The sequence below is a fragment of the Numenius arquata genome, chromosome 4 (assembly GCF_964106895.1).
Source record: "Numenius arquata chromosome 4, bNumArq3.hap1.1, whole genome shotgun sequence".
Classification (NCBI taxonomy): domain Eukaryota; kingdom Metazoa; phylum Chordata; class Aves; order Charadriiformes; family Scolopacidae; genus Numenius; species Numenius arquata.
In genome coordinates, this window is record NC_133579.1 from 22952414 (window position 1) to 22978176 (window position 25763).

At 36.5% G+C, this 25763-nt stretch overlaps 1 protein-coding gene across 1 annotated transcript in view; it reads right to left on the reverse strand.

Moving 5' to 3' along the window:
- LAMA1 (laminin subunit alpha 1) overlaps nucleotides 1-25763 on the reverse strand; it is a 111108-nt gene that overhangs the window by 9292 nt on the left and 76053 nt on the right. The window contains exons 33-56 of the mRNA XM_074146799.1: nucleotides 25496-25638; nucleotides 22610-22708; nucleotides 21736-21847; nucleotides 21404-21566; nucleotides 18894-19104; nucleotides 18536-18652; nucleotides 18290-18453; nucleotides 17033-17168; nucleotides 15728-15821; nucleotides 14315-14431; nucleotides 12165-12347; nucleotides 11695-11849; nucleotides 9813-9956; nucleotides 8860-8993; nucleotides 8473-8623; nucleotides 7808-7932; nucleotides 6621-6771; nucleotides 5360-5504; nucleotides 4612-4753; nucleotides 3306-3420; nucleotides 2933-3103; nucleotides 2095-2246; nucleotides 1395-1580; nucleotides 762-924 (exon numbers count right to left, since the gene is read on the reverse strand). Coding sequence (XP_074002900.1) covers nucleotides 762-924; nucleotides 1395-1580; nucleotides 2095-2246; nucleotides 2933-3103; nucleotides 3306-3420; nucleotides 4612-4753; nucleotides 5360-5504; nucleotides 6621-6771; nucleotides 7808-7932; nucleotides 8473-8623; nucleotides 8860-8993; nucleotides 9813-9956; nucleotides 11695-11849; nucleotides 12165-12347; nucleotides 14315-14431; nucleotides 15728-15821; nucleotides 17033-17168; nucleotides 18290-18453; nucleotides 18536-18652; nucleotides 18894-19104; nucleotides 21404-21566; nucleotides 21736-21847; nucleotides 22610-22708; nucleotides 25496-25638 — 3473 coding nt within the window. The remainder of the gene's footprint in view (nucleotides 1-761; nucleotides 925-1394; nucleotides 1581-2094; nucleotides 2247-2932; nucleotides 3104-3305; nucleotides 3421-4611; nucleotides 4754-5359; nucleotides 5505-6620; nucleotides 6772-7807; nucleotides 7933-8472; nucleotides 8624-8859; nucleotides 8994-9812; nucleotides 9957-11694; nucleotides 11850-12164; nucleotides 12348-14314; nucleotides 14432-15727; nucleotides 15822-17032; nucleotides 17169-18289; nucleotides 18454-18535; nucleotides 18653-18893; nucleotides 19105-21403; nucleotides 21567-21735; nucleotides 21848-22609; nucleotides 22709-25495; nucleotides 25639-25763) is intronic.

Here is a 25763-nt window from a genome sequence, read left to right on the forward strand (position 1 = left end):
GGTAGAAATATTTTCTCATTTAGTGAGGATGCACATTTTTGTTATGATTTGAGAGATGGAGAGCTGAGTAACAGAGTATGAGCCAAAGCTATACTTTAGCTCTAAGACAGACAGCTTATTTCTTTTTATAGCCATAGTTGTATGAAATGTATAAAATCCTGCTTTCTGTTGCCACAGAAAAATGATTGAGGATGCTTTGGAAACACTTCATTATAAAGATGTGCAGCTGCAGAAGAAGTAACGCTGCCTTCTCTCTTGGGAACAGGGGCCATGTGAGAGGAAACAGGTGCCATGCAAGCTGCATTCAGACACTGTGTGTCTCTGGAATGGTTTGTGCCTCCTCTTTGACACAGAGCAGAGACTGCATGTGTGTGACCAGGAAAACGTGAATGCTGAATTGCACAACTAATGCAAATCTCGGCACAGGGCCACTTTGGCAGGAACGCACTGAAGATAACAATTACTGTTAAGTTCTCCTGTTGGATCACTCCACTTTTTCTTTTATAGTGCTGCTGCCTGAACAATTATAAGCCTAACTACATTTCCCTTCCAAAAGGCCAACAGGCTGCTACAAAGGCTTATAAGCACAGTTTTTCTATAAGCAATAGTAATTTCAAATCTACGTTCATTGAACCATTCCATACCATAAAAAAAGCAAATATGCACAATCCATACTTTGAAAATTCTCCACAAAGCTAAAACAGATCTTGCTGTTGAATGCTTTCCTAGAAGAGGCAATAGAGCTTTACTGTAATACATACTTTTTTTGTATCCATAAGAGGCCTCAGGGGAACTGGTAAAGCCTGAAGTTCAGGTTGAACCTCAATGTCTTCTGGCTGTATGGCTGGTTTGGGCTTCTCTGACAAAAAGCAGCCATCCATATCCACGTGTTCATACTTCATGGAAGTGGTGAAATACAAAAGCCTGTGTTGTAAAAACCCGACAGTTTAAGAGGTGAAATCCCAAAGCCCTACATTTCCCAAGCACTAGGAGAGTATTTTACACGGTCTTCCACTAGCAACAAGAGAAGGGGAAAGAAGTGGCATGCTGGGACCACAAGATTGAGAAACAGCAAATATTCTGTCCACAGAACAATATTTATAGACAATACTCTTTGAAAACCATTTTCTGTGAATGTAGATGAAACTATAGTAGAGAAAGCTACATTTTGTGTAGCGACTCCATGCACATTAAAGACTTTTTTTAATGCTATTTGGATACGTAGCTGGTAATATCCATTTTCTGCCTGTCATAATACCCAGATCATCAGTATCGTGGCTTGTCTTATGTTAAAATCTAGGCAAATGGACAATGCCATGAAAGAGGTTACAAACTATAATAAATAATTACTATACACGCTTTTCCAAAACAGGGTAGTTACCCCTCTGACTTACTCCTTGTTAAAAATAAGATTGCTGATACAACCCTGAAATGAGCCAGCCATTTTTAGCCCTAAGATGCCCTCTCCTGCTGGAATGCCACCAGCGTAGAAGTTGGAAATATTCATGGGGCTCATTTCTGCTGATGAACCAAGTCTCAATTCTGCAGGGTTACTTTCATCCACCTGTACAGTTATGATCCTGAAAAAGATAAAATAGGGAAAATATTCAACAAGGGCCTTAGACATTAATTTTCAAATGAAAAGCATTCCTTTCAGCCTCAAAAGTGTCCTGTTCTAAGAAATAAAGATACCATCACTTTGATAATTCTTTCAATGTCTTAAAACTGGAAGACCACCTTCTTTAGGTAATTTTTAACATTTAGAGTTTTGGCAAATATCTTTCTAAATTATTTTGATAGGTATCTTTCCAAATTATTTTGATAGCTATATTTTTTCCTAATACTATTTAGTATAATTTACTCAAGTGGCCCAAGCTGTCTAGAGATTTTGAGAGCTTTTAAGTACAACTTCATCAGTGGCTGTATACTGTATACAATTACCATGTAAATCAGAACACCTCCATTAACAGCAGAAAAATACAGACCTGATTATTCCACCTAATGAGCTAGCCAAGGCAGTTCCTCAGAGAGCACAGTGAATTGACAACAGCATACAATAATTAAACAAGTAGTACTGTTCACAGTCAAATGTACCTCTTATTCCGGATTAGGATGACAGAGTGTTCTTGTCCATCACTGTATGTTCCATTAGCAGACTGAAGAATTACTTTTCTAGTACTTGCTCTATCTCCAGCATTAATATGCACTGCAAGATGACCATCAACCAGCATGATAGAAAAGAAGGGCTGTGGATTTAATCAGAAGATTAATTTTTAACTGTAACTCAATTTCCTGTCACTCATTCAGCATTTAAATACAACACACTTTGGAAAAATTTACCCCCAACTTTGTTGTAAACAAACTTTTACATGAAACTGAAAGACTAGGAGGCATGTATTGGTACCCCTCAGAGCACAAAGCCTTCTAACAGAAAACATGAAAGCTGGAAATTTCTCTGGTCATGATAAAAATTCATGTTAAAATGCAGGAGGTGTTTTTATGTTACCGCCACCCAATTTGTTCCTAAGAAGTGGCAGGTATTCCTACCAAAACTTTGTCCAAGGATCCAGGAGCTCCAAAACAGTCTACCAGATATGAGATGGCTGTTCAACTGAAATCCTGCAATAACTACTTCTAACTAACAGAAGTGGAAAGTAATACTCTGTGTGCATTTCATATACAGTTTTCCTTCTTGTTGCAAAAGTATTCTCGGTCCTAGTAACTTTACTAGGTCTCTGCTAACTGATCCTTCACTTCTCCTCTGCTCCAATAAATATCCTCTGTTCCCATCTAGCCTCTGTATTTGGGCCTTCCTAAGCCAAATAAATTTTTCTCTCATTCTTTTCAAGTTACAATCATAAAAACCTGATTTGATATTACAAAATAAAAATGGCAAAAACAAAACCAAAATGTCTTTGTTTTCACTACTTGCCAAATGTGCTTGTCTGCGTCGTCGCTTTTCCAGTCCCCTGCTGAGTCCAGCAAGGATGATGCCACTGCTGTTCTTTGTAGCAAAAGTTGCCATCAGCTCTGATTCTGGGCTTAAGGACTTGGGTACCAACTCAATATATCCATTGTTCAAGATGTTCACACTACGAATAGGCTATTTTATGAGAAAGAGAGATAATAACTGGCTTTGTCCCTACATAGTGCCCAGTAAGAAAAAAAAAAATTCAATTTAGGTTACATTATCTCAGCATTTTTCAAGATAAACCCCTTTCAACTAAATATATTCTTTCACAAACATTACTATTCATTGTTCAATAACATTAAAGATCAGGTCAGAAAACCTAAAAGTCTCCTACCTCCAATACACAGCCTTTTCTTACTCCATATGAACTTCTAAGCAAGTCAAAGGTTGAACGGGATATTTCCAGATTCTTGATGCATCCCACATACATTCTACTATTAAGACCTTTCCTGAAACACAAAACAAGGGGGTTTGGTTTTGGTTTGGTTTTTGTTGGTTTGTTTTTTGTTTTTTTCTTTCAAAGAGCAGCATTTGGAATCTCATGGGAGAAAAGATTAAGTTCTCTTCAATAAGAAAGAGAGAGATCTGTTTTAAAGAATGCAGTCAGCCTAGCGTAAGGGAAACAGGGGTAATTTGGGTTTTACTCTTAGTAGATATTCATTCTGATCTTAAAAAGAGTCAGATAACATTGTTCCCAAATGGAAACATGTAAGTGTGTAGTGCTGTGTTGCTAAGCCAGGTCATTTTCCAAAACTTTAAGGTGAATCTTCAGCTGAAATGTAATGGCTTTTGTGAGGAAGGGTAACTGCAGCTCTCTACTACCTAGCAATTCTTTTTCATTTCTTAAGTCTGGAGGATGTGTACTTTGGCTCCAGGTTTAAATCAGAGAAATCTGAGGCTGTCCTGCCATAATCACTTACATGCTGCCATGCCAGCTAAGATTAACAAGTCTGCACCTTTACAGTAACTGCGCAGAGACCAATATTGTCCTGGAATTTATCTTATTGTCAAGAGCATGCAGACAGTTTAATTAGATTTTCCTTTGCCATGTTTATCCTTTCAAAGTGAAGCCACTAGCAGAAACGTGACTTTACAAGTTCAGCAGCGATGTGCAACACAGAAAGTACAGAGACATGCATTTGCAATGTTTTTTGTTGATCTGTTCAATTGTTCCTCCTCTGTTTCAAATTTCAAAACTAAATCACAAGAATTCTTTTCTGAAGTAGAGCTTTTATCCTGAAGTGCAGTTTTGCCCATAAATGCTAGCTGGAAAACACAAAGCTTGCACAGGTAGAGATCAAAGGAGCATCGTTCCAAGCAGCAGTGCTGAATGCTTGCCACAGTCTGACAAAAAGAGCAGGCGGCTGCTGTGGCAGCTGCTGTTGTGGAAATCACCCATGGAGGGAAAAAACAGAAGCTTGTCTCTGATCTGAATTGCAGTGTCAGACCTGCCAGTGGAAAGCACCATATTAGAGTCTGAAGGCAAAGGACAGATAATTCTGTGGTATACACGGCCATAAACAAGACTTCAGACTTCACTGATTTTCCCTAATTTCAGTGGACATAGCAGAGTTCATTAAAGTCTTTCCCTCTACTTACATGAGTCTTAGCAAAAGGGGAAAAGCAAGAGGACATTTTACCTCACAGTCCTTGATCTTGGCAGCCCACCAATGAAGATTGGGTCCTTATCAGAGCGGTTCAGGTCTGAGGCAACCCCCGGAGATTCTCCTTGCTTGGTTTCTTTATAATTAAGGTTATATGCATCCATGACAGCCAAAATTCCTGCAAAGAAAAGAGAGTAAAAATCTGGAGAAGGACACAAAGACACATTCTTCCATTTTGGCAATCATCTCTAATAAAGGAAAACGTATTCATTGACTCAAACATGGATGGACAATCTTCTTATTTTTAGGACGCATAATTTATTGTACTTCCAGCTCTTCTGCTATCTCTTTCATTTCTCTCTGCCAAAACCAAATCTGGGGAAGTCTACAGGAAAACATATATGTATGAGAATATGTTACAGCTATTAACACGTACTATTTGTAATGTGTTTCTTCCCAAACCCATGCCCCAAAATGCTGTTGTACTAGGTACTATTAAAACTCAGAATAGAAAACAAGATATACAGACTTAGACAAAGATCTTTCACTCTTTAAAGACTGCTAATATGTTTTTGTCTGGCAGCTTCTGCACTACCTGTTCTTTGTAAGATGTGCCAAACCAAACATAAGATTTATACTGCTGTCCTTCTAAAAGCAAAGTAACATAGGTGTGGCTGCTAAAGCAATGGCACTAGAAGTGACCGAATTTGGTTGCAGTGATGTTCCCTGTGGCTATCTCAGATATTTGTATTTGTAAATGTGTGGACACCTGTCTATAACCTACCGTGTTTCTTGTTCCGACTGAATGAAATTTTATACCATGTTCCATTGTTGTAACGATTTTCTGTTGTAAGAGCAAGAGGTCCTGAACCTAGATCAACAGTCACTCTCACTTTGCCATCACGAAGCTCAAGGGACAAGAAGTCTCTCTGGGAGGGGAAAAAACAAAAATCAAAACTAAAAAACAGGTTAAATTCCTGGAAATAAAATCTTCCAAAAGGATGCATTCTTGGCAGCTTTGGGGTACTGTATGAAAAAGGTTTGGTAACTCTTGTACCTAGACTATTTGTTAGGCCCAACTTATCTTTGTTATGTTTAGGAAAATTGTTAATGTACCTCACAAAGATGTCTTTTTGTTTTGTTGTTATTCTTACTTAAATACATCACCAGGCTTGATTACTCAGCAGAGGAAGGTGTAAATAACAAATGTCAAATTTGCTTTCTTTTGGATGAAGTTGAGAGTAATTTGATTTGACTGTTCACGTAACGATCAGACGCTACAATGCTCTTTTTGCAAGAAGAAAAGAGCTTCTTCACACAGCAAAAAATGACCTTCTGAATTGTGTTGTAAGTGCCCTCTCTGCACTGTAAAACTTAAGTCAGATATCATTGCGCAATGTATTCAGGCAGTAAGCACATAACGAAGCAAATGAATAATGCAGTGACTCTGAAACAATCTGTATCTAAACAAAGGTTTGTCCTCCTTCAGGAAAAGAAAAACCACCATTTAAGTATGCAGTAAACTGCATGACATGACAAGGAAGGTCTGCAGATGGGTCTACTTTATATTGCTGTCGCAGGGAGTTTTATTTATTTTATTTCACTTTACTGAATTCATATCTTATGGATTTAATTCAATATGCCTATTCAATATCATATTGTCTTTCTGGCAAGCTCAGTTCCAAAAGATTTTACATTCTGCAAAGGTTCCTCCAAGTGAACAAAACTAGTTTGTTGTCCTTACTGTTTTTTTTCTTGCCTTTAGTTAAATAATCATTAATTTTAGTCAAGAATTAAAACAAATTATGGAGAATATTTTTCATTGCCTAATTTTGCCCTTAGTATATGTGAATATTTGTTCTAAAGAGTTATGTCTAGGATTCCTCTCTTTACTCCTTTGGCTTATGATGTCAATCACAGGTGATAATCTACACAAACACTTGTTTTAGTATACATAAGCTGAAAAATAACAAAGAAGAAAGCAAGAAACCTTCAAGTGACCTAAACAGTTTTTGACAGCTTAAGAATCAGATCCATTTTCTTACAGTGCCATTTGAAGCAAGATACAGAAGAAGCCCATTAGGTGAAAAGGTACTGAAAAATATTATTATCTGAGTCACTGTTGAGCGGAGTGCTTTCTCCACAACTGAGTATCCACTGCCGTCAAAGTGGAATGAATTGTCCTCGTCCTGTGGGCTGCAGAAGTAGAAAACAGAGTTAAAAACGTTAACTGAAGATTTGTGTTTTTCTACTCATTTTTATATAAAATATAAGAAAAGTTAGAACAATTGGTGTGGCCCCCAGGCAGTATGATTAGAAAGTGTGGAAAGAGATTTGAATCTTGATGAATATAGAATATATTTTTTATATATATATATATACAAAAGATATCAAAGATTTGAATTCTTGAATGAGTAACTGAAGGATTCCAGCCAAAGGCCACTTTCATTATAGAATTTCACAATACATGATTTACCCATTGGGAAGGATGTATACAAGGTAAAAATGTTCTTCTCTGATGTATGAAAAAACCCAACGTTTTCTTAAGGGAAAAAAGAATTGTTACAACATACACCCTCTTACTTAAAATATGTCAGCCATTTATCAAAATGCTTTGCATAATTGCACTTACAATAAATGTTCTATTAGCCCCTTTCCCAGAACACAATACTTGTAAAAAATCTCATACAATCAAGCAGCACCCTCTGCTGTTTCTACATGAAACATTCTGCAAAAGGGAATAGTCAAGTATATTTCTAAATTCCTTAAGCATAAAATAGTACAGTCTGCAATCCCCTTTCACAATGATTACAAGAACAGTAGCAAGCTCAGTTTTTTGGTACAGTTTTGCTATGTTTTGGGGTTTCTTTTATGAGAGTGCTTTACACTGTTTCTTATCCTAGGAAAGTATAAATTTGTCTTGCTGGGAATTACTGGAAAGTAAACATTCCAAAATAGTTTGGTTCACTGGCACTCCCTACTTTCAATGCACAAAATAGAGCACAACAATAGAAGTCCTTTGAAAAAGCGATTAATAAGTAATAAAATTCCATACAATTAAATTATTTGACACCACTGGCACATACAGATTAGTATGTTCAGAACTGTACATTGATGATCAATGAAACACTGCAATTTGTCCGAGTTCATTATTTTCAGCTACACAGAAATATATATTACAGATGTAAATTACTCTAAATCTGTTGGAAAAAAGAAAAGTGAGACAAAATACCTTCCAAAACAGCCATTGCACTTGCCCTCTCTTTCCATGTAGTTCCAAAGACCAATAGATTTGCCATTCAGGGATGCCTCTCCCATGCACCCTTTAAAATGGGTCACCTTAACAGCAGGTGATTTCTATAAGACAAGTAGTACTTCATGAATACAATTAATGTTAAGTACTCTAAAAATTATGCAGCCAAATTTCTGCTTGGTTGTTTTCCTTGAACTCTAACTTTGTTAGATATAAATCATAATAGAAGAACAAAATATTTAGCATAACTATTAACAATTATCATTTAAATCCTAATAGATTAGTTTTGCAGCAAGTAAAAAAGTAAAATAACTATGTCCTTGACCTACTTACATGCCTCATGGCATAAATAGCAATGGCAAACTAAAAGAAGCCATGGAAGAAGGAAATGAAAAACAAATTCATTGTGTAAGTCTATGCATCATGCATGCACACACAGCCTGGCCTGGTTAACACTTTAGGCAAAAATTTCCAGGGAAAATTAACTTCAGGGTACTAGAACATCCTTATAGCATCTTTGCTTTATGTTCCGAGTACCCGGCATTTCTTGATGAAGTAACCAATTCGTGCAATTATTTCTAAGTCAAAAGTATATCTCAAACATGAAAAAAACATTTTACAGAATGCTGATCTCGGAATTTAACCTTGATTTGCCCTCCAAGTCCTCCGATAAACATTAGGGTTGATCTGTTAACATCCAGTATGCTTGCAGTCCCCGGAGAGGTTGCAGATTTAGATGAAGGCTTCTGATTGGAGTTCATTTCCTCTATGCTGAGTGTACCTGTTTTCCCAAACCTGCCGAGTACAAATACTAATAAATGGTTTTAGAAATCACCAGGCTTATTCAACACACGCTATTGGCTTATCTTTTTAAGGACAAATCTTGTAATTTCACTGGAAAACTCAGATGATTGATTGCATTGTTTAAGCCAAGTTCACTCACTAAGTAGCTGGACATTTCCACAGCCATCTCATTAAATAAAAAAATCAATTTTCCTAACCAACATTTATGCCATTCTTATTTTAATTACCTGGTTGCATGTATTCTGTGCCATTTGTTGTTGTCAATTTGAAAATCAGGGTATTCCACTCTTGTTGATCCAGAGCCCAAATCCCAAAGAAGAGCTACCTTACCACGTCGCATCTCCACTGCAAGGAAGTCTGTCTGAAAAACAGCAGGGCTTATTCTAATACATGGCACCAAATGTGCAGTTTCTATTTTGTGTATTTTAACACGTAACATTGAATCAGTCTTTCCAGATTCATGTCCCTACATCCCACATTACAGGAGCTGACTTTTAGCAAAATTGGGCCCAGTAAGTTTTTACTCTTTTTTACTTTTAATGAAACCAAAAAAACTCATTTTATATACAAGTAGATGAATGTTTTCTTTACAGAGATATAAAAACATGCGACGTACACACACATGTAGACAATATGCATTTCTGAGTGTATGTGAAGTGACCTACCAGTCTGTGAAAAAGTACTACCACATGATAGTGTGCCACAAGGAGCTAATAGCTGTGCATGTATTAGCGTTACATAGAGAAGGAAGAGGAGGGCACTGTGACAGTGAGCCACCGCGCTCCTTTTCACGTGGATGAATGCACCATGCTCATGAGGGCCAAATGCAAGTAATTTCTCTTTGATACCAGGCAAATCATTTGATATACTCCAGCATCCTATATGAAAGCATCACATAGAGTGTTACACTCCATTAAGTCAATGCACAATGGGAAAAGAAAGGGGGAGTTTCATGACATGGACCAGAGGCAACGCTAAGGAATCAGGTGCTCTTATTCTCTACCTTTGAGAATCTCTGGAATCATCTAAAGCACAAAGATATTAACACCCCTAGTAAACACATTTTTCTGCATGGGGCGTCCCTCACCTGGATACTTAGTTTGAAGTCAAGTAGGAAAAAACATATATATGGTCCTTTAAAACATTTGACACCTTCAGTAAATGTACACCAGAAACTTACCTTGCCATTGCTACCCAGGTAGAAAAGGAGGTTATCTGCTTCAGCAGTTTTCACATTGAGTGTCAAGGTGTTGTAATTCGTAGATGAAATCTGGGGTTTGTAGGCACGAATGCAATCTCTATCTGCTGATACTGCAACTTTGATCTGGAGGGTGAAAGGAGGAAACAGAATCTAAACAAGTCTCAAGTGTACACAGCACATATTCTGGAACACGTACTTAGCTTCTGACCAAGAAATGCAAGCCGTTTGCTGAGACACTTTCATGCAACCTAAGTATTGCCACCTGAGTTAGATCTTAGCAAACTCCTAGGTATCACCTGACAAAGAGATCCACAAATAGAGAAGAATGAAATCTGTAATAATTCACTCATTCAATTAGATTTTCAGCCAGTAAATAACAATAAATCTTGGGTCAGAAGCCCATTTACCAGTAAAAGCCACTGTAATAATAAATAGTATCAGAAAATAAAGATACAGAAATTCAAAACCTTTGGGGAAAATAAAAAGGAAACATTTCACAGAATCCCAGAATTACAGGGGTTGGAAGGTTGGAAGGGACCTTTGGAGATCATCTAGTCAAAAGTTTTTCAAAGTTTTACAACACAGCTTACATGATTATTAAAAAAATACACTTGTGGATATATTACAAGTTAAACTTTTTAAAGATTAAATAGAGACGTTCATATTCCTGTTGTCATACCACTAACTCCTTTGAACACTGTCTATCTAGTATACTGACGGGACATCGATTCAAGCTAAATGCCTAAAAGCCAAACTCCAAGGTGATGGGTAGTGTATTGTCAGAAAATCCATTTAAACAACAGAAAAGTCTTAACTTCATCAACTTCATTGAATACGCCAGTTAACAACTGAATACATAAAGCAAAAGTGGCCATATGTGTACGGACACAAATATATACACTTTCTCTTCTCTAGTAAAAGTTTACAAAACAACAGAACAAACTCTCAAAATTGGAAAAAGGGATTTTGCTAATACTTCTTTTCACCCTTCCAGGAACCTCTGTGGTTTATGACACTTCAGAAAATACTACTCCCTCTTTTCTGCAGCAGATTCATTAAGCTTCAGTAGACTGTGACAGAGAAGCAATAACCATATAATTAAAGAGATTTGCAGAAAGAACTGAAGGCCTTTTATTTTTTAAAACAAAACCTCCCTAAACCTTACAATAACATGCCCATATGAAAGTGAAAGGCATGCCAAAAATTACTGAGTGCAAAGTAATTTTATATTCCCCTCAAAGTGTGGTGAGGCCCATAGTACAGTCGATTCACTTATGTTGTCTTTAAGGGGGGAGCAGAGATTTAAAAACAAGTATATTGTTTGTCTTAAAGTATTCTGGATGCACAGTAGCTTCTTGCAAAGAAGTACATATGGACATGGCAGGGCATAGATGGCAAATTTATTGATAGAATCAACACTTGTTATAATATTTGTAATGATACTTGTTATATGGAGGCACACCATATCAATCTCTAAAATAAGCTTAGAAATTAACATCTTGTCCTAAAATAACGGCAGCACCATCCTCTCACTTGTCTCTTTCTCACCAAAAGATCTCTATGATTGCTTTCTGACATACTGTATTTTATTATTTCTCTAGGAAACAAAGGAAATACTAAATAAATTATTGTTTTGCTGTTCTGACAAACAAATGCAATAAAAAACTTGAAGCTAAAACTGTAAAATCTACCAACAGCCCCGCTGGTATGCTTTTAGCATCACTCAGTGCTCTTGGACTTCAATGACACCCTGGAACAACCAGATACTTTGACAGTAAATAATTTTAAGCTCTTTATCTCAAAGAACTTCTCTGCTAAAAGTAAAAGTGAAGCCAGTTAAGTCTGGGATGATGGAACTTACAGATGCTGCCTGCTTGCGGGCCTGGCTGATGAGCTCTTTAATTTCAGACAGGTTTCTGTTCAGGTTCTCCTCTAGCATCTTCAAAGGTTTCAGCCTATCCAATAAAAGACGTGCTTGTGCTTCGACTTCTTTAACTTGTTTTTCAGCTGTGATTGCTGCCAAAACAGAAATGAAATGTCGACGCAGGTTGAAAGAGAAACGTACTGTTGATTGCTAAAATACTTAGCCAAGCTGGCCTGTTTCTGATTATTTTGTTTTCAGCAATTTTAAACACCAGTAAGAAATACGCATACTTAAGGATATCCCATGTGGCTCCTCTAGATGTCTTTTTAAAAGTTAGCACATTTTTATTGAATTAGGAAGAAAATTTCAGTCCATCAGATTCATATTTAATGCCTATTAAAATTGAATATTAGTGCTGCTTCTGCAAGCAGTGACATTTCTAAAGAGCAATGAAGCAGCAAACGTACCAGCTTTTGATGAATCAGTTATAATCTCACTAGTTTTCCTCAACGTGTCATTAACTCGGGACAACGTAGAAGTAGTATTCAGCAGCTTTTGACTGAAATCCCCAAAGTGACTTAAACCCACCACAGAACTGGTGTTTGCAGATACAGCCAGCTCTTTCACCTCAAGCATGTATTTTCTTGTATCTGAAACACAAGTCAAAAAAATTTCACAGCTTTCATACATACTTGGGATTAATAAACACCTGGCTTCATAACAACACAGTTACAAACATAGTCAAAATACTAGAAATGCTGTCAGTTATGTTCCTTTCATAGTAAGAGTTATATTTTTGTTTGTGTTTTTCAGTCTGTGAGGGGAGCTCCAAACCAAGACCTACTGTGATCTAACTGCTTGATTGTTGAATGTGTCATGGCTTACAGAGTGGGAAGTTTATCTTCTGTGAAACTGGGAGTGCCAGGAGGCTGGTGCCACTCCTCTTGCCCAGTTATTAAGTTGGAAAATGGCCATGGTCCTCAACAGAAAAATATGGTAAGTGTTCCCAAACTGGTGATACAGATATGGATATATCTATAGATGTAGTTATGTTTGTTCATGCACACATGCATACATATACACAGAGTTATATTATATTAAATTTATTAAACACACATATAAATAATAAAATTTGCAGCAATTTTAATTAAAGCTCATCAGTTCAGATTTTCACATCTTTTGATCAAATGACTTGATTAATCCAAGCTTTGAATTCTAGGAAAAATGTTTTACTTTTCATGACCAGCTTGGAATACAACATAGACACAGAATGCAATGATGGTGAATGCAGACTTGATTCTGCCTATCCCAACAGGAAGATTATATGAATACATAAGGCTCATAGTGTTTAAGTTCCCTAAATTGCCACCTAAGTTTCCCTCAATTGCCACCCAGAGTCACTAGTCTGAGACATATTTTGAATCCTACAGAAAGCTGGTGAGGCAGAAGGTCTATGACACCCTTTGCTTTGTGCTACAATCACTTATATAGTGAGTGCACCACTCCCAATCTCAGCCTGCCCCTTACACTCCCTGTGCCTGAAACAGGGGGAAGATGCTGCAGCTGGCACAGAAGACCTGATTTAGGTCTGCAGGGATCCTTCTTCACTACCAGTACCCTATACAGAGGGCAACACTACCATGAATCTCTGCCCAGATTAAAAAAAAAAAAAAAAAAAAAAAAAGAGAAAACTTCAAGAAATATAACAAAACTGAAATCAAACAAGATTAAGCTGTGAGTTAAGGAAGACTGTTTCATGATTTTAATAATGCCTTAATTTTCAATGTGTAGCTCTACATCAGACAGTATCCTGCAATTAATACGCAGTGTAACTTTTTCACTAATATCAACCTTTAGAATGAATGAAGAGCCTGAGTTGTAAAACGGGTATTTTCAATGCTTTGGATTTAGCATTCTAATCTGCACGTACAGTACAACCCAACAACCCAGACAGGAGGCCTTTATGAGTGCTTTTCTACCTTAAAATAACAAAACAAAACAAGACCCCAACATTATTAAGGTTGGCAAAGCATTTCAGACCCTCTTATTCACAACTTCAAAGACATTTTCTCTATTAATTGCCATGAAATCTAGGTCTTGCCTTTCTACAAAATAATGATCTTTCTTTAAAAAAAGGGAAGTCTCTTGTTTTAGAAAAGCAGAGAAAGAACATTTTAGTCATTAAATTAAGTCTGCACTTACAAGAAAACATCTAGACACAGATGATAAGATTCACAGTGCAGTATAAACAATTTTGAAAGAAGCTATCAAAAGAAAGCAAAACCTCACAGTTCCACGTGTCGGTTTCTGTCCATGTGGGATTAAATATTCTAGGACTTCATTCTCTCCTCATCAGTGTAATTATATTGCTCTCAGAGCCCCTCCTCATTTACAGCAGTGTGAAACTGGAATAAGACTACAGACCTTATACGATAACCCAGTTATGTTTCACGGGTTTACTGAAAAAATGAAAATACTCCTTGTAAGGCAGGAGGCCAAACAACTCTCCAGTATAGTTTATTGCTAGATCTCTGCAATTAGACAATTAACAGGATTTTATTAGGATTGCACTAGATGGTTCTGTAATAAGGAAAATGTCAATATAAATTTCACTTACCATTAGGCAAAGCTCTTAGTGTCAACAGGGAATCATTAAGCTGGTTGACAATTTTATTAGTACTTTTTTGAATCTTTTCTACCTTTTTGTTCAAGCCATTCAATCCAAATAAAAGGCCTGTTGGAAGAAATAACTATGATTTTTCTATGCATAAACAAATACCATACAACCCACACAAACCCTATGTACAGGGATAACAAGTATTCACTCATTTGATGGAACTTTTTTGTTTTTTTCAACAGAAAGAGCATTTTATAAATAGGACTGCAAAATGAATGCTATATGCACAGATAAGCTCCTGTAAGCACTGTTCCATTCAAAGTTATGCTTTTTGGCCAATTCCATTAGACTGAATTGGTAGAAACATAGTCAGGAAAATACTGAAAATTAAAACAATTCCATGATTGCGAACCCTTACAATTTTTATGATGCTCTTCACTTTTTGTGATATCTGACAGGAGCCATTCAAAGAAGTGTTTTACTTTTATTTATTTGTGATCTGTTTGCAGACACCTCACACTGAAAATAAAAATACGTAGAACAGAAGGAACAAAAAGGGTATGTATTCCATCCATCTGAATTACATAAAATGCATACATATTTGTAAAGCCATTGATTTTAAAAGCAAAGACCATTTTACAGTTACAATTTATCTCTGTGAAACATTCACTTTCTGTCCAATTTCATTCAAAATTTCCCGTAGGGCCAGCCTCTGCTCCCACACAAAGTCTGTGTTCAAAAAGCTTTTTTGAACTTCCATAGTGCAGACTCCAATGCTTTGCTGCATATTTGGAGTAATAAAAAAAAAAAACAACCAAAGGGATTTTGGAATTTATAGAGGGACTCTGAGTGAAAAGGCACTTTGTACAGACAAAAGAAGTTCAGCTTGTTTCTGTATTTCAGCTGTGTAGAAGGAACAAGTAAAAATGATTATGATTTAAATATATCATCCTACATACTTGTGTAATCCATGATTTATTAGATAAAGTTGGATGAATGTATGTCTACAAGAATTATGTTTGTTCTTCATCTACTGATCCCTAATCTACATCCTAGATGCCTACATTGTAGATGTAGGCATCTACAATCCCTAATGATTTAATTCATAACATTTGGAAAAACAAACATAAAGAAAGCATTGCTTGGAGGTAAATGAGATATAGTGAAGGCCAATTTTTTACGTGTTTACAGAGAAAAATTATATTCTTACCTAAAAATTTAAAGTAATACATGACTCCATAATACATTCATCTTAACTGTATAAAAATATGTATATAGTATTACACAGCATTTTATCTTAGTTCATGCTTATTTAAAAAACCAAAAACATAGCAAAAACAACACACTAAAAACCCCCACAAAACAGGATACAGAAAGAAATAGAAGCACAAATGTGAACTCTAAAGCACTGACCATCACTTTTTTTATTCAGATTTTTAGCTTCATTCTGAAATTTGGAGCTAAGCTGTAGAGTTTCTTTTCCAAGAAGACTGAGAGACTCCTCTGGCTGAAAAACACAGACATCAGTTGCCACATATGAGAAACAGAAATTCAAATGAAAACATTTAAGTATCTGTGGAGGTCTGCAGGTTACTGAACATTCTCGTTATTTCTGAGATATTCTATTTATTGCCTTATTAAGAATCAATTAAAAAAAATACAAATTGTAATAAATTTTCCAAGAATGTGACATTGAATCTCTTTGTGAGTTAATAAAAAGGGAAGACTGTGAAACAAAACCTACCAAATCCTAGTTTGAACACTGCTACTGATTTAGTGTTGCCTTTTGGAACATCAGTAATTCTAGTTCCAGGCTAAAATTCTTAGCACCAAGGACTTTAAAGTGAGGTATCTCAAAATCCCAGTCTTTAAAGTTCTTTTGATCCATTTTTCCAACTGGAAAATCTGGAAAAGTACCTTGAAGGATTCATGCTGTACAAAGGCAGAGTGCTCTAAAATATCATGCAAGATCACAAAACAATGCCAACTATTTTGATCACTTCCATATAAATACATTGTCACATATTTGTTTCTCCAGTCACGTGCATGACGCTTGTAAAACACAGCCCATTCCTTCCTTGGGTTTACAATCATGAAAAGCAGAAAGAGTAAAAGGGGCGGAAATAGAATAATATGAAAGTAGTAATGTCAGACTGGTAACTTGTCAGGTCTTTTTAACCTACTATTTCAATAACAACCTGACAGTCTTGCAAGGCAGAGGGATGGCAGTTGCCACACAAACATACGTGTGGTTATGAAATGTCCTAGACTAAGCAAAATAGTCATGGCTGGGAAGATCTAGATAGAAATGGAAGAGGGACAGGTCAAAAAAGGAGATGGTTGAAAAATTCCCGAAGTAGAAAGGAGCACCAGAGGTTTGGGAATTTAAGTTCTACAGGAATGCATGTCAAATGACTGATACAGACACACTCACAGAACCAAGTACAGTCTAGCTAACCATGCATTAAGACAGTAAGAAAACAAATAAAAAAAAGATAAATGGTACTGTGGCAGAGAGAAAAGCAAGGTAAACAGAACTTTCAATATCATACCATTACTTTCTTGGAGTACAGATTCAAGATACAATATATACTAGCTGGTATATACTTGCCTCCATCAAGAAAACTCAAATTTCAGCAAGTGCAAAAACAACTAGAACAAATATTCCAAAATGAGAAAGGGAAATATGTTAATTAAAATACTAACATTGATACTTACTAAATCCAAGGGGCCATTCATAACTCTAGATGCATCATCTGCCAAACTTTCTGTTCTTTCAATCACACTTTTAACGCTGGAGTGGGTGTAGACTGCAGTTGTGTTCAGAGTCACATTTCTTACTTTAGAGAGGCCACTAAACAGAGAATTAACAAGCAATTCTCTTTTCATGAGAGTATCTTAATCAAGCACTGAATTCCATGTCTTCAATTACAACATGCACATCTTTCTAGAATACATGATGCACTCTGAAAGAAATGAGCACACCTTGCACTATGTTGCCTAAGGGGCTTTACATTCATTGTTTTGAGGTAAAAAACCAGTTCAAAGGTTTTAATCTATTTTTTTCTACTTGATTCCTTTTTGTTTATGGTCAGTTTTTCAATTTATAAAGCCACTTAAGTCACATTTTGCATGAAGAACAAACAAATTACATCGCTTAAACAGAACAGGTTCCTTGCTGGAGCTCAAAAGCAAAGTAGAGAAATACAGAACCTAGGAGGAAATTATAAGCATCTGAAAGCTATCCTGTATTAAATTTTGCTTTACTGAATTCATCTGTCTGCAGTAAAGTCAGCAGAGTTGCTCAGAGCACAATTTTCTGTTCTCAAACTTAAAATACATGCAAGTTTTCCTATCTGATATGATTTAACTTTTAACATACATATCTGCTGACTTTAAAAGACAAAACAGCAAGAATACTAGAATTCCTGGGATCGGAAATTAATTTCCATTGAATTAACTGGAATGACTTCCCAACTTTCAAATTCTAAGACTGCATTTGAGTGGATTTGAGATTGCAACCCACTCATTTCTGCAAGATGCTTTGAAAGCAATAAAATGCAGGCATAGCAGGAACAGCTTCTTGATGAGATTGAGAGACATATTATCAAGAAGTATTCATACACAGACCAGAAGCTTCTCTAGTCATATCATGATATACTCACTGAACATTTAATAATTCACTGGTTACTGTGTAAGTATGCCACATGAAATGCAAGACTAACCAACACCCTCTATATCATTTAATAAAGGTACATTGCATTAAAAGTAAAAAGCCCTGAAATGGGGAATAAGAACTGATCATAGAATCATATAATGGTTTGGGTTGGAAGGGACCGTTAAAGATCATCTAGTCCAACTCCCCTGCCATGGGCAGAGAACTCCGTTAGTGGATTAAGCTATTACCTGTTTAAATTAAATCTGACAGACACTACTGTAATTCTCTCCTGATTTCATATTTGTGAAGTTTCCTACCTCTCTAGTGCATCTGCAAGCCTTTGGAACTGGGCGGCATGGTCCTCAGCTCTATATACCAGGTCAAGCACTCCTCTCACAGACATCTGCATCACCAGTTCATCCACATGGTGTCGCAGCTTGGTGCTCCATAGGACTAACCCATCCTGGTGGGCCTCCAGGTTCTGCACAACAAAATGTTTTCCTCTTTTTTCAGTAGCAAAATACACCTGATAGCGTCAAAGAGGATGTTAAAACTTAACTTACATATGTAGAGTTCTTTACATCCTGGGCAAGAGCAGCAGCAACATTCACTAGGACCTTCCCTTCTTTAATGAGCACAGACGAGACCTCTTCACCTTCCTTTATATTTAGCTTTTTGTCCTACAGCATAAATCAAGTGTTTTATAGTAGTCTGTAAAGTCAGCTAGCGCAGATGTGTTTACATACTACGTAATCAGTTTTGCCTTTCAAACAGGGGTATGGTTTCCTTTGACTTTTTAAGGTATTGCATATATTAACATGTTTAAACACGTACAAATATAATAAGGTCTAAAAGGCAGCTTTTAAATGCAATTTCATATTGGTTATTTCTTATGCAACAACACTGACTGTACAGTCTTACATTTAACTCTGCCAGGTTGCTAGAGATAAGAGGAAACAAGCGATTGGTCTCATCGATGTTAGCAAGCGCCTTATTCACCAGGTCCTGGGCATCTTGCAGTCTGCTGTTGTGCTTTGATAAGAGCTGGCTTGCATCCTTTTGCAGTTCAGCAAGCTCCTGCTGGGGTTTAAGATATTCTTTCTGAACCCGGATCAACAAATTTTCTGCAGCTCTGACAAAAAGAGGAATTAGAAACATAAATAAATGGCAACGGAGAAACTTGGGCATGGATTTCTTAAGGAGAAATTGGGGACATGTGAAATTAATTTAAATGCAACTTCTTACAAAAGTCTTCAGTTTTTTCTATAATAACATACATACACGTTAGCTTAGTTACTCATCTTACCACACAAAAGATGACTGACTGGGAGAGAGGACAGGAATACAGTTCAAAAACTTTGTATGTGGTAAACTAGAGGGAAAGGGGCTAGTATAAATTACGTTTCCTTGGACTTATCTGGGACATCCCCCACATCAAAATTTCTGTGAAACATCCCTCTAGGACTGCTGTCTTAATTGTAGTGATTCATATTTTGAATGTAGGATCAAAACATCAACTATGAGGATTAACACTGGAAAGAAACAAGTAACCAGAACTGAAAGACATCTAACCAAGAGTCCTGAAAATTTAAAATATCAAATAAAAATAAATAGCCTTATTAAAATATCTGCACTTATCTTTTGAAATCAGTAACAGACATTATCTGGGAAATATCAAACATCCCCAGATTTGTCAGTTGTTAATCACTTCAGCTGCTCTATTTGGGAATATTTGCATCTCCATTTGAACACTTTCCAGTATTGAAGGAATTGAACTGAAAACGATCCTAAAAGTTCCCTTCTCATTGTTTCAGCACATACGCTGCCAACTGCAGCTCCTGTAATGCTACTTTTAAACAAATGTTTGTCCCGTTTAATCAGATTTCAAATCATACAGATCTTTAGCTAAAGAAAAAGAGCATAGTTTGTTTCACAATTATATACAGCAAAATACATTCCATCATTCTTCTTGAATAGCAGATGTGCATTTGCATGTAGTCTTAAAACTAATAATTCAGAGTCCTTACACTCAGAAGCCACAGTCTTAAAAAAGTTACAAGAATGAAAGTATTTTACAGACAGTAATGGCTTTTATTTCAGTGTAGTGTAAAAAGGTTATATTTCAAATGATTTGGGAACTTTGCCTTACATGGCAAATGTGCAGAGACCTGAGTTATGAATGTTGCTTAATAGTATGTCATCACAAGCTCATTCCACTGTGAGCCATGTGGTAACTTCTGCTCCCTGAAAAATGCACTGTCAAGCTGCTTATTTAAATCAGTTTTGAATTTACAGCTGCACTGCATGATAAATTCTGCAGAGCAAACAATCTTATAAATCTTATTAACTCTCTTCTTCAATCTGTCAAAGGATACTTTTCAGACAACTTTCGAAATTTCAGTAAAGCCTATAATTGAAAAAGTTAATTTACAAATGCCTTGTATAACAGCTCAAAAGCTGATGTTGAAAGTTTGAACATTCTGTTACTATGCAACAGGGCACTTTGAGACATTTTTCCTACTGCAAAAAAATGCTATTTGAGGTTCCTAATAAATATAAGAATAAACGGTACTTTTACAGTCCATTTGGCTTCTGTACAATTTAATACTAAGTAGAAGGACATGCACAGAAGTCTGTTGTACAAAATCAGATATGCTACCAGCACAAACATTCCACCCTGCTGAATCCGGAGCATTTAATAAAGAAAACTCAAATTTTCAGAAATATTCCACTCTGGTCTATATCTTTGTCCCTGGAAGCCAATGTTAACATTCTTACAGCTTTTGGTGGGCTAGGGCAATACATAGTGTTTCTGAAGTTGGAACAAAAATTTTGCTGACTGTTGGAACACTCAATGTTTTTTATATTGCCAAGTCTGGCAATAAGCACTAATAACTGATAAATATAAAGGCTATTTTAAAATGGCTTTTAACTGGGGACAAATCAAGACAATGGAATATAACCCTTAACAGTGGCTCAGAATGCTAAAACAAGTGCCTTGGTTTCATTTTCAAATCTGTGATTTCAGTGGCAATTCAGTGACAATAAATCATCATGTCCTTCAGCAGACCTGACATGTCCTGGGCTTGACTGAGACAGTTCTACGACATTTCCTAGCCAAAAGCAACAAGGAGATGTGTACGAGGGCCAGATCTGAATCAAACTGAAACCACTGAGTCTTTTTACTTATTGCAATAGAATTTTGTATAACGTGCAAATGAACAGGCTTTGGCCACATTAATATCATGGGATGCCCAAATATCTTCAAATAATTTAACTCCAAATTCAGAGTTCATATAGCTCCACCTGGGCTAGTCATCCATCACACTGTCTCTTATTATGGCACAATGTATCTCCAGATATCTCTCCAAAAAGCAGTATTACATAGTACAGACATATGTGAAATTAAGCTTTCAGTAGAACAGGCTTACTTTAGGACACTGGTAGCATTATGATGCTGTTGAACAAGATCTTTCTTGCGCATGGCATCCAAAAGGGCAGAAATATCATCCTGCAGGCTCTGAGATGTAGCATTTGACAGTGGGAGATCCAGGCCCAGTGTTTCATTTAGTGACATAGCAACTTCAGCAAGTACTAAGTAGGAGAGTAAACAATTTAGTGACATCACATCAATAAAAAAAAGTATACAGTAACCCCCTGTGCAAACTGTAGTACTTTCAATGTAAATAGTTCTTTAAGAGTTGTGAAGGAAATACCCTACTAAATTCTGTAAAAAAGCAGAAATATCTTAAAAGCAGGATACCTTTGATGGTTGTATGTACTGTGTCAATAAATCCAGCCAGTTCTTGACTTTTATTCCTGGTGTCCTGAGTCATTCTGTTAAGCTGCCAAGCTTTTTTCAAAAATCTAGACGACTAAAATAAAATCAGAGATAAATTTTTGAAAGTTCTCCTAAAACACTGATTAACTCATGACATTTGTCTATGGTTTTTACACTCTTTTCCCAATATTGGGAATACTTTGTGAGAGGAAACAATGTTTTTTGATGGGGTAGACCTAGCTGATTCATAAATCTCTGACCCTTCCACACTTGCAGATGCTTTAATTATTTTGAAAGTTCCCCCCTCTGATATCAATGAAGAATTGTGTTACCAATTATTTTCATAATCAATAAGAGTATAACTACCAAATCTATTTCTTTACCAAAGTAAGCAATACAAATGTCTGCTTTTCATGTGGATTTTCAACAGATTTATTTCTGCTGACATAATTCTAAACACAATACTATAGGTATCAAAGACTTTTTGGAAATACTGAGCTGTGACACAATTGAATAAGCTCCACATGCTAATACCAGTGAGAAGAAAGTATCTCCCTTTCTCCAGTTTTAGCGTGTTAAATGATCACAGTACAAAAAAAGCTTTTGAACTTCAACAGAAACCAGGTAAATCTTCTGTACAATAATATAATGAAATACTGTTGTTTGCAGAAGAATTCCACAGACCAATTAACTCCCCTCCTCAGAAAGACTGCAGAATAGACTGAAGTCTATCATTGAACTCAATTGAATTGATTTGAAATAATTTCTAAATAGCTGTCATTTATGTACTGCTATGAAATCTGAAATCTCAAAGGATTTCTCCAGAAAGGCTACAAATAAAGAAGCCACCACCCACCTTTTCATTCAGCTGATCAATTCCTCCTGATAAACTCAGAAGACTTTCTTTTGCTGTAGCTAATGAGTAAGTTGGATCTTCTCTAGGAACTATAGACCCCTACAAGAAACAAGAAGGAACAACACACTGTAATTTAAGGACTTTGTTGTGTGTCCAGAAAAGTTATGGGAAGAAAGTAACTACACACACTATTTAGATTATTTGTGTTTTAAATGGCTGATTTGCAAAACACTTAAGGTGACATAAAGTAATTACATACATACAGTTCATGCAACAAAGCCTGTCATTTCTTTAAATAAGAAAACAAGTATCCAGACATATCACACTTCCAATATTTCTGCTTTCCTGATTCTCCATTTCACCACAGTCTGAGCTGCCTAAATAAGCTACTTTGAGAAGTTCCAAGGTCCATCAAATTAAATGCTTCCATCCAGTCCCACAGCTGCTACTGTATCAGTAGGTGGTCTCCTCAAAACAGCTTCATCTGGGGTATATCTGTGAGGATGACCTTGGAGAGCTCTATGATTTCCATGTAAAAACCCAGTGCATGGCACTCAGGAGTTCAAGATTTTAGCCCTCCAGATGCATTAAGTTAACACGAGCAGCCCTGCAGATCCTCTCACCAACAGGAGAGAATAATACGCTGTATTTGGCTTCAAGGTCACCTCAAGACTGTTCTATATGGCAATAAATAGGCCGTTGTACCCAAGTGTATCATATTTGATACAGTCAAGGCCTGCAACAGAATACCACTTCTCTGAAGATGCTTAAGGCATCTCTTACAAAGAGACCAAGTCTGGGAAAGGTTATTTTTAGATTTCAGATGTTTCAGAGCCAACCATTGTAAATATCGCAATAAGTATCATTCTGCCCATCTTTTTAAAGTAATATACAGGATTATCCAACAGCCTTGTGTCAAATGGAAATTTCAAAGTCTTTTCCTCAGGATGAGGAAAGAACAAGTGAAAGAGAAACAGAAGCTGACACTCTTGAGCCTCCTGGTATAAAGCACAGCAAAGTTCCTTCAAAAACCCAGTTCAAAAACTCAAAATGGGACAGTCTAGGTATGTCAGGAGGAGTAAAGCAGAAGGCTTTAACTAGAAAAACAGAACTACTGAAGTCCTCAGAGGGATCAGACATACAAAAGCAATGAGGAGTAGACGATGCAATTTGGTAACTTTCTCATTATTGGAAGACCCATACCTAATGCACAGAAAAAGAGGAAAATACTAGAGTTCCTGAACGACCAGCACAAGGCAAAGATTCAACACAGTGCAGGGAACACCCCTTCAGGGAAGATATGTTCACACAAATAAACTTCGGGATTTTTTGGCTTCTGGCTACAGTTACTTTGGTACAAGACAAAAGGGAAGGTAATCTTTGATTAGCCAGAAAGAGGGGAATACTTGTTTCCAAACAGAGAAAAATTACAAGGCTACTAACTTACCCTTAAGATTAAGTTGTATAAAGAACACTGTGGCCTTACATAAACAGAACTGACACCATAGTCAACAAGTGGTTTTGTATCAATTTTAGCATTCCACTTTCAAGAAAATGACAGCTGGCTTTGATTTGACTTTAATATTTTAAAAATGTATGTACTAAAGCAGAAACTTAAACAAGATTTGACTTTGTTTTATAATTAAAGTGCTAAATAAAAGCTACATATTGAATAATGTTTATAGTCCCAGAAGATGATGCTCCTATACAAACACAAAACAATTACAGAATGCAAGTCAATTGTATCCTTAAAGTATTACAATAATTTAGTATGTTTATGTCTTACGACATAAAGGAAGGGAATCATAATTGAAGCTTTATAACTAAAATGCTACCAACTAAAACTAAAGGATAAGAGTATCTCTGCTGAAGCATAAACATGTAATTTAGTCAAGTTTGCCTTCAAATATTGTAATTATTAACATTTTGAAGTACACTGATTGGAATTCAGTCTGCCTTACATCTTAAATAGAAGAAATTTTAACGAATCCAGCAGCAAAAGATGGCTCACATTATTTTGATTTTGTTGCGATATGGTGGAATACAAAGATAGCTTTGTTTCTGTCTTGGAGCTTTTCTTGCTTGATTTATTGCTGAGCAGACTCTTATCAATAAATGTGCATATTTTAGTGATCATGAAGCAGGGAGGATTCTGTTTATCTTTGGCTTTGTGCAGAGACCACATGAACTTAACACTCAGCAACAGTAAATGACCCCGTAGAACCACAAAATGTGGTACTTCATGCTTTGTTTAAGGGGGAGAGGAGCTGGAAGGAAAGTTTGCCACAAGCAGCCTGAAAGTGTCCAACACTGAAACATTCTACCTGGCTTTTGTGTCCTGAGATAGAGGACGGAGTAAGGACTGCCACACAACCAAAAGGAAAGCAACCTGCTGCATCCCAGGCACCCTAGCTAACGGAGAAGCAGCCTGCCAGACCGCTTCCTCCCAAAGACTCTAGGGGAAACAGCCTCCAGAGCTTTGCCTTGGCAGCTTTTTAGCAAAGGGACCAAAAAGGGAAAAGAGCTGGCCTGATGTTTCTATTTCACTGCTGAAAATTATTCCCCTTGCTTTCAGTAGGTCTGGGCAGACTTAGGGATGCACAAAATCCACATGAAGCACGTAATAACAGTGCTGATTGAAAAATGTATCCATTCATTTATTTAAATGCTAATACAACAAATGAAAAGAAAGTAATACAGGCAGCTAAATAACTTAAGGTATAGCTCTATATCGGATGTAATGGTCTTAATCTAGTATCACTTACACACACACACTTTTAAGCCATGAACATCAGGAGGGCTTCTATTAAATTACTGGCACACATGAGTGGCTGCAAGTTTTGCTTTAAAGGTGTACTAAGGATTTCTACTATTTTTTCATTTTACCTTCAGATGTTTTGTTGCATTCTCTAACTCTGACAATATCCCATAGGGCACACGGGCAACACCGGTGAGGTTCATTGAAAGTATGGCCTCGTTGAGATTATCCAAACTGTTTAATAAAACTCCTGTGCAGTTGTCATCACAAGCTAAATAAACCATTTTAAGAGGAGGAAGCAATATTAGTATTAAAAAGAAGACACCAAATACTAAAATTTATTTTGATTTACACAGTATGTGACTTCACCTTTTGAGTTACGAGTGATTAAGCATA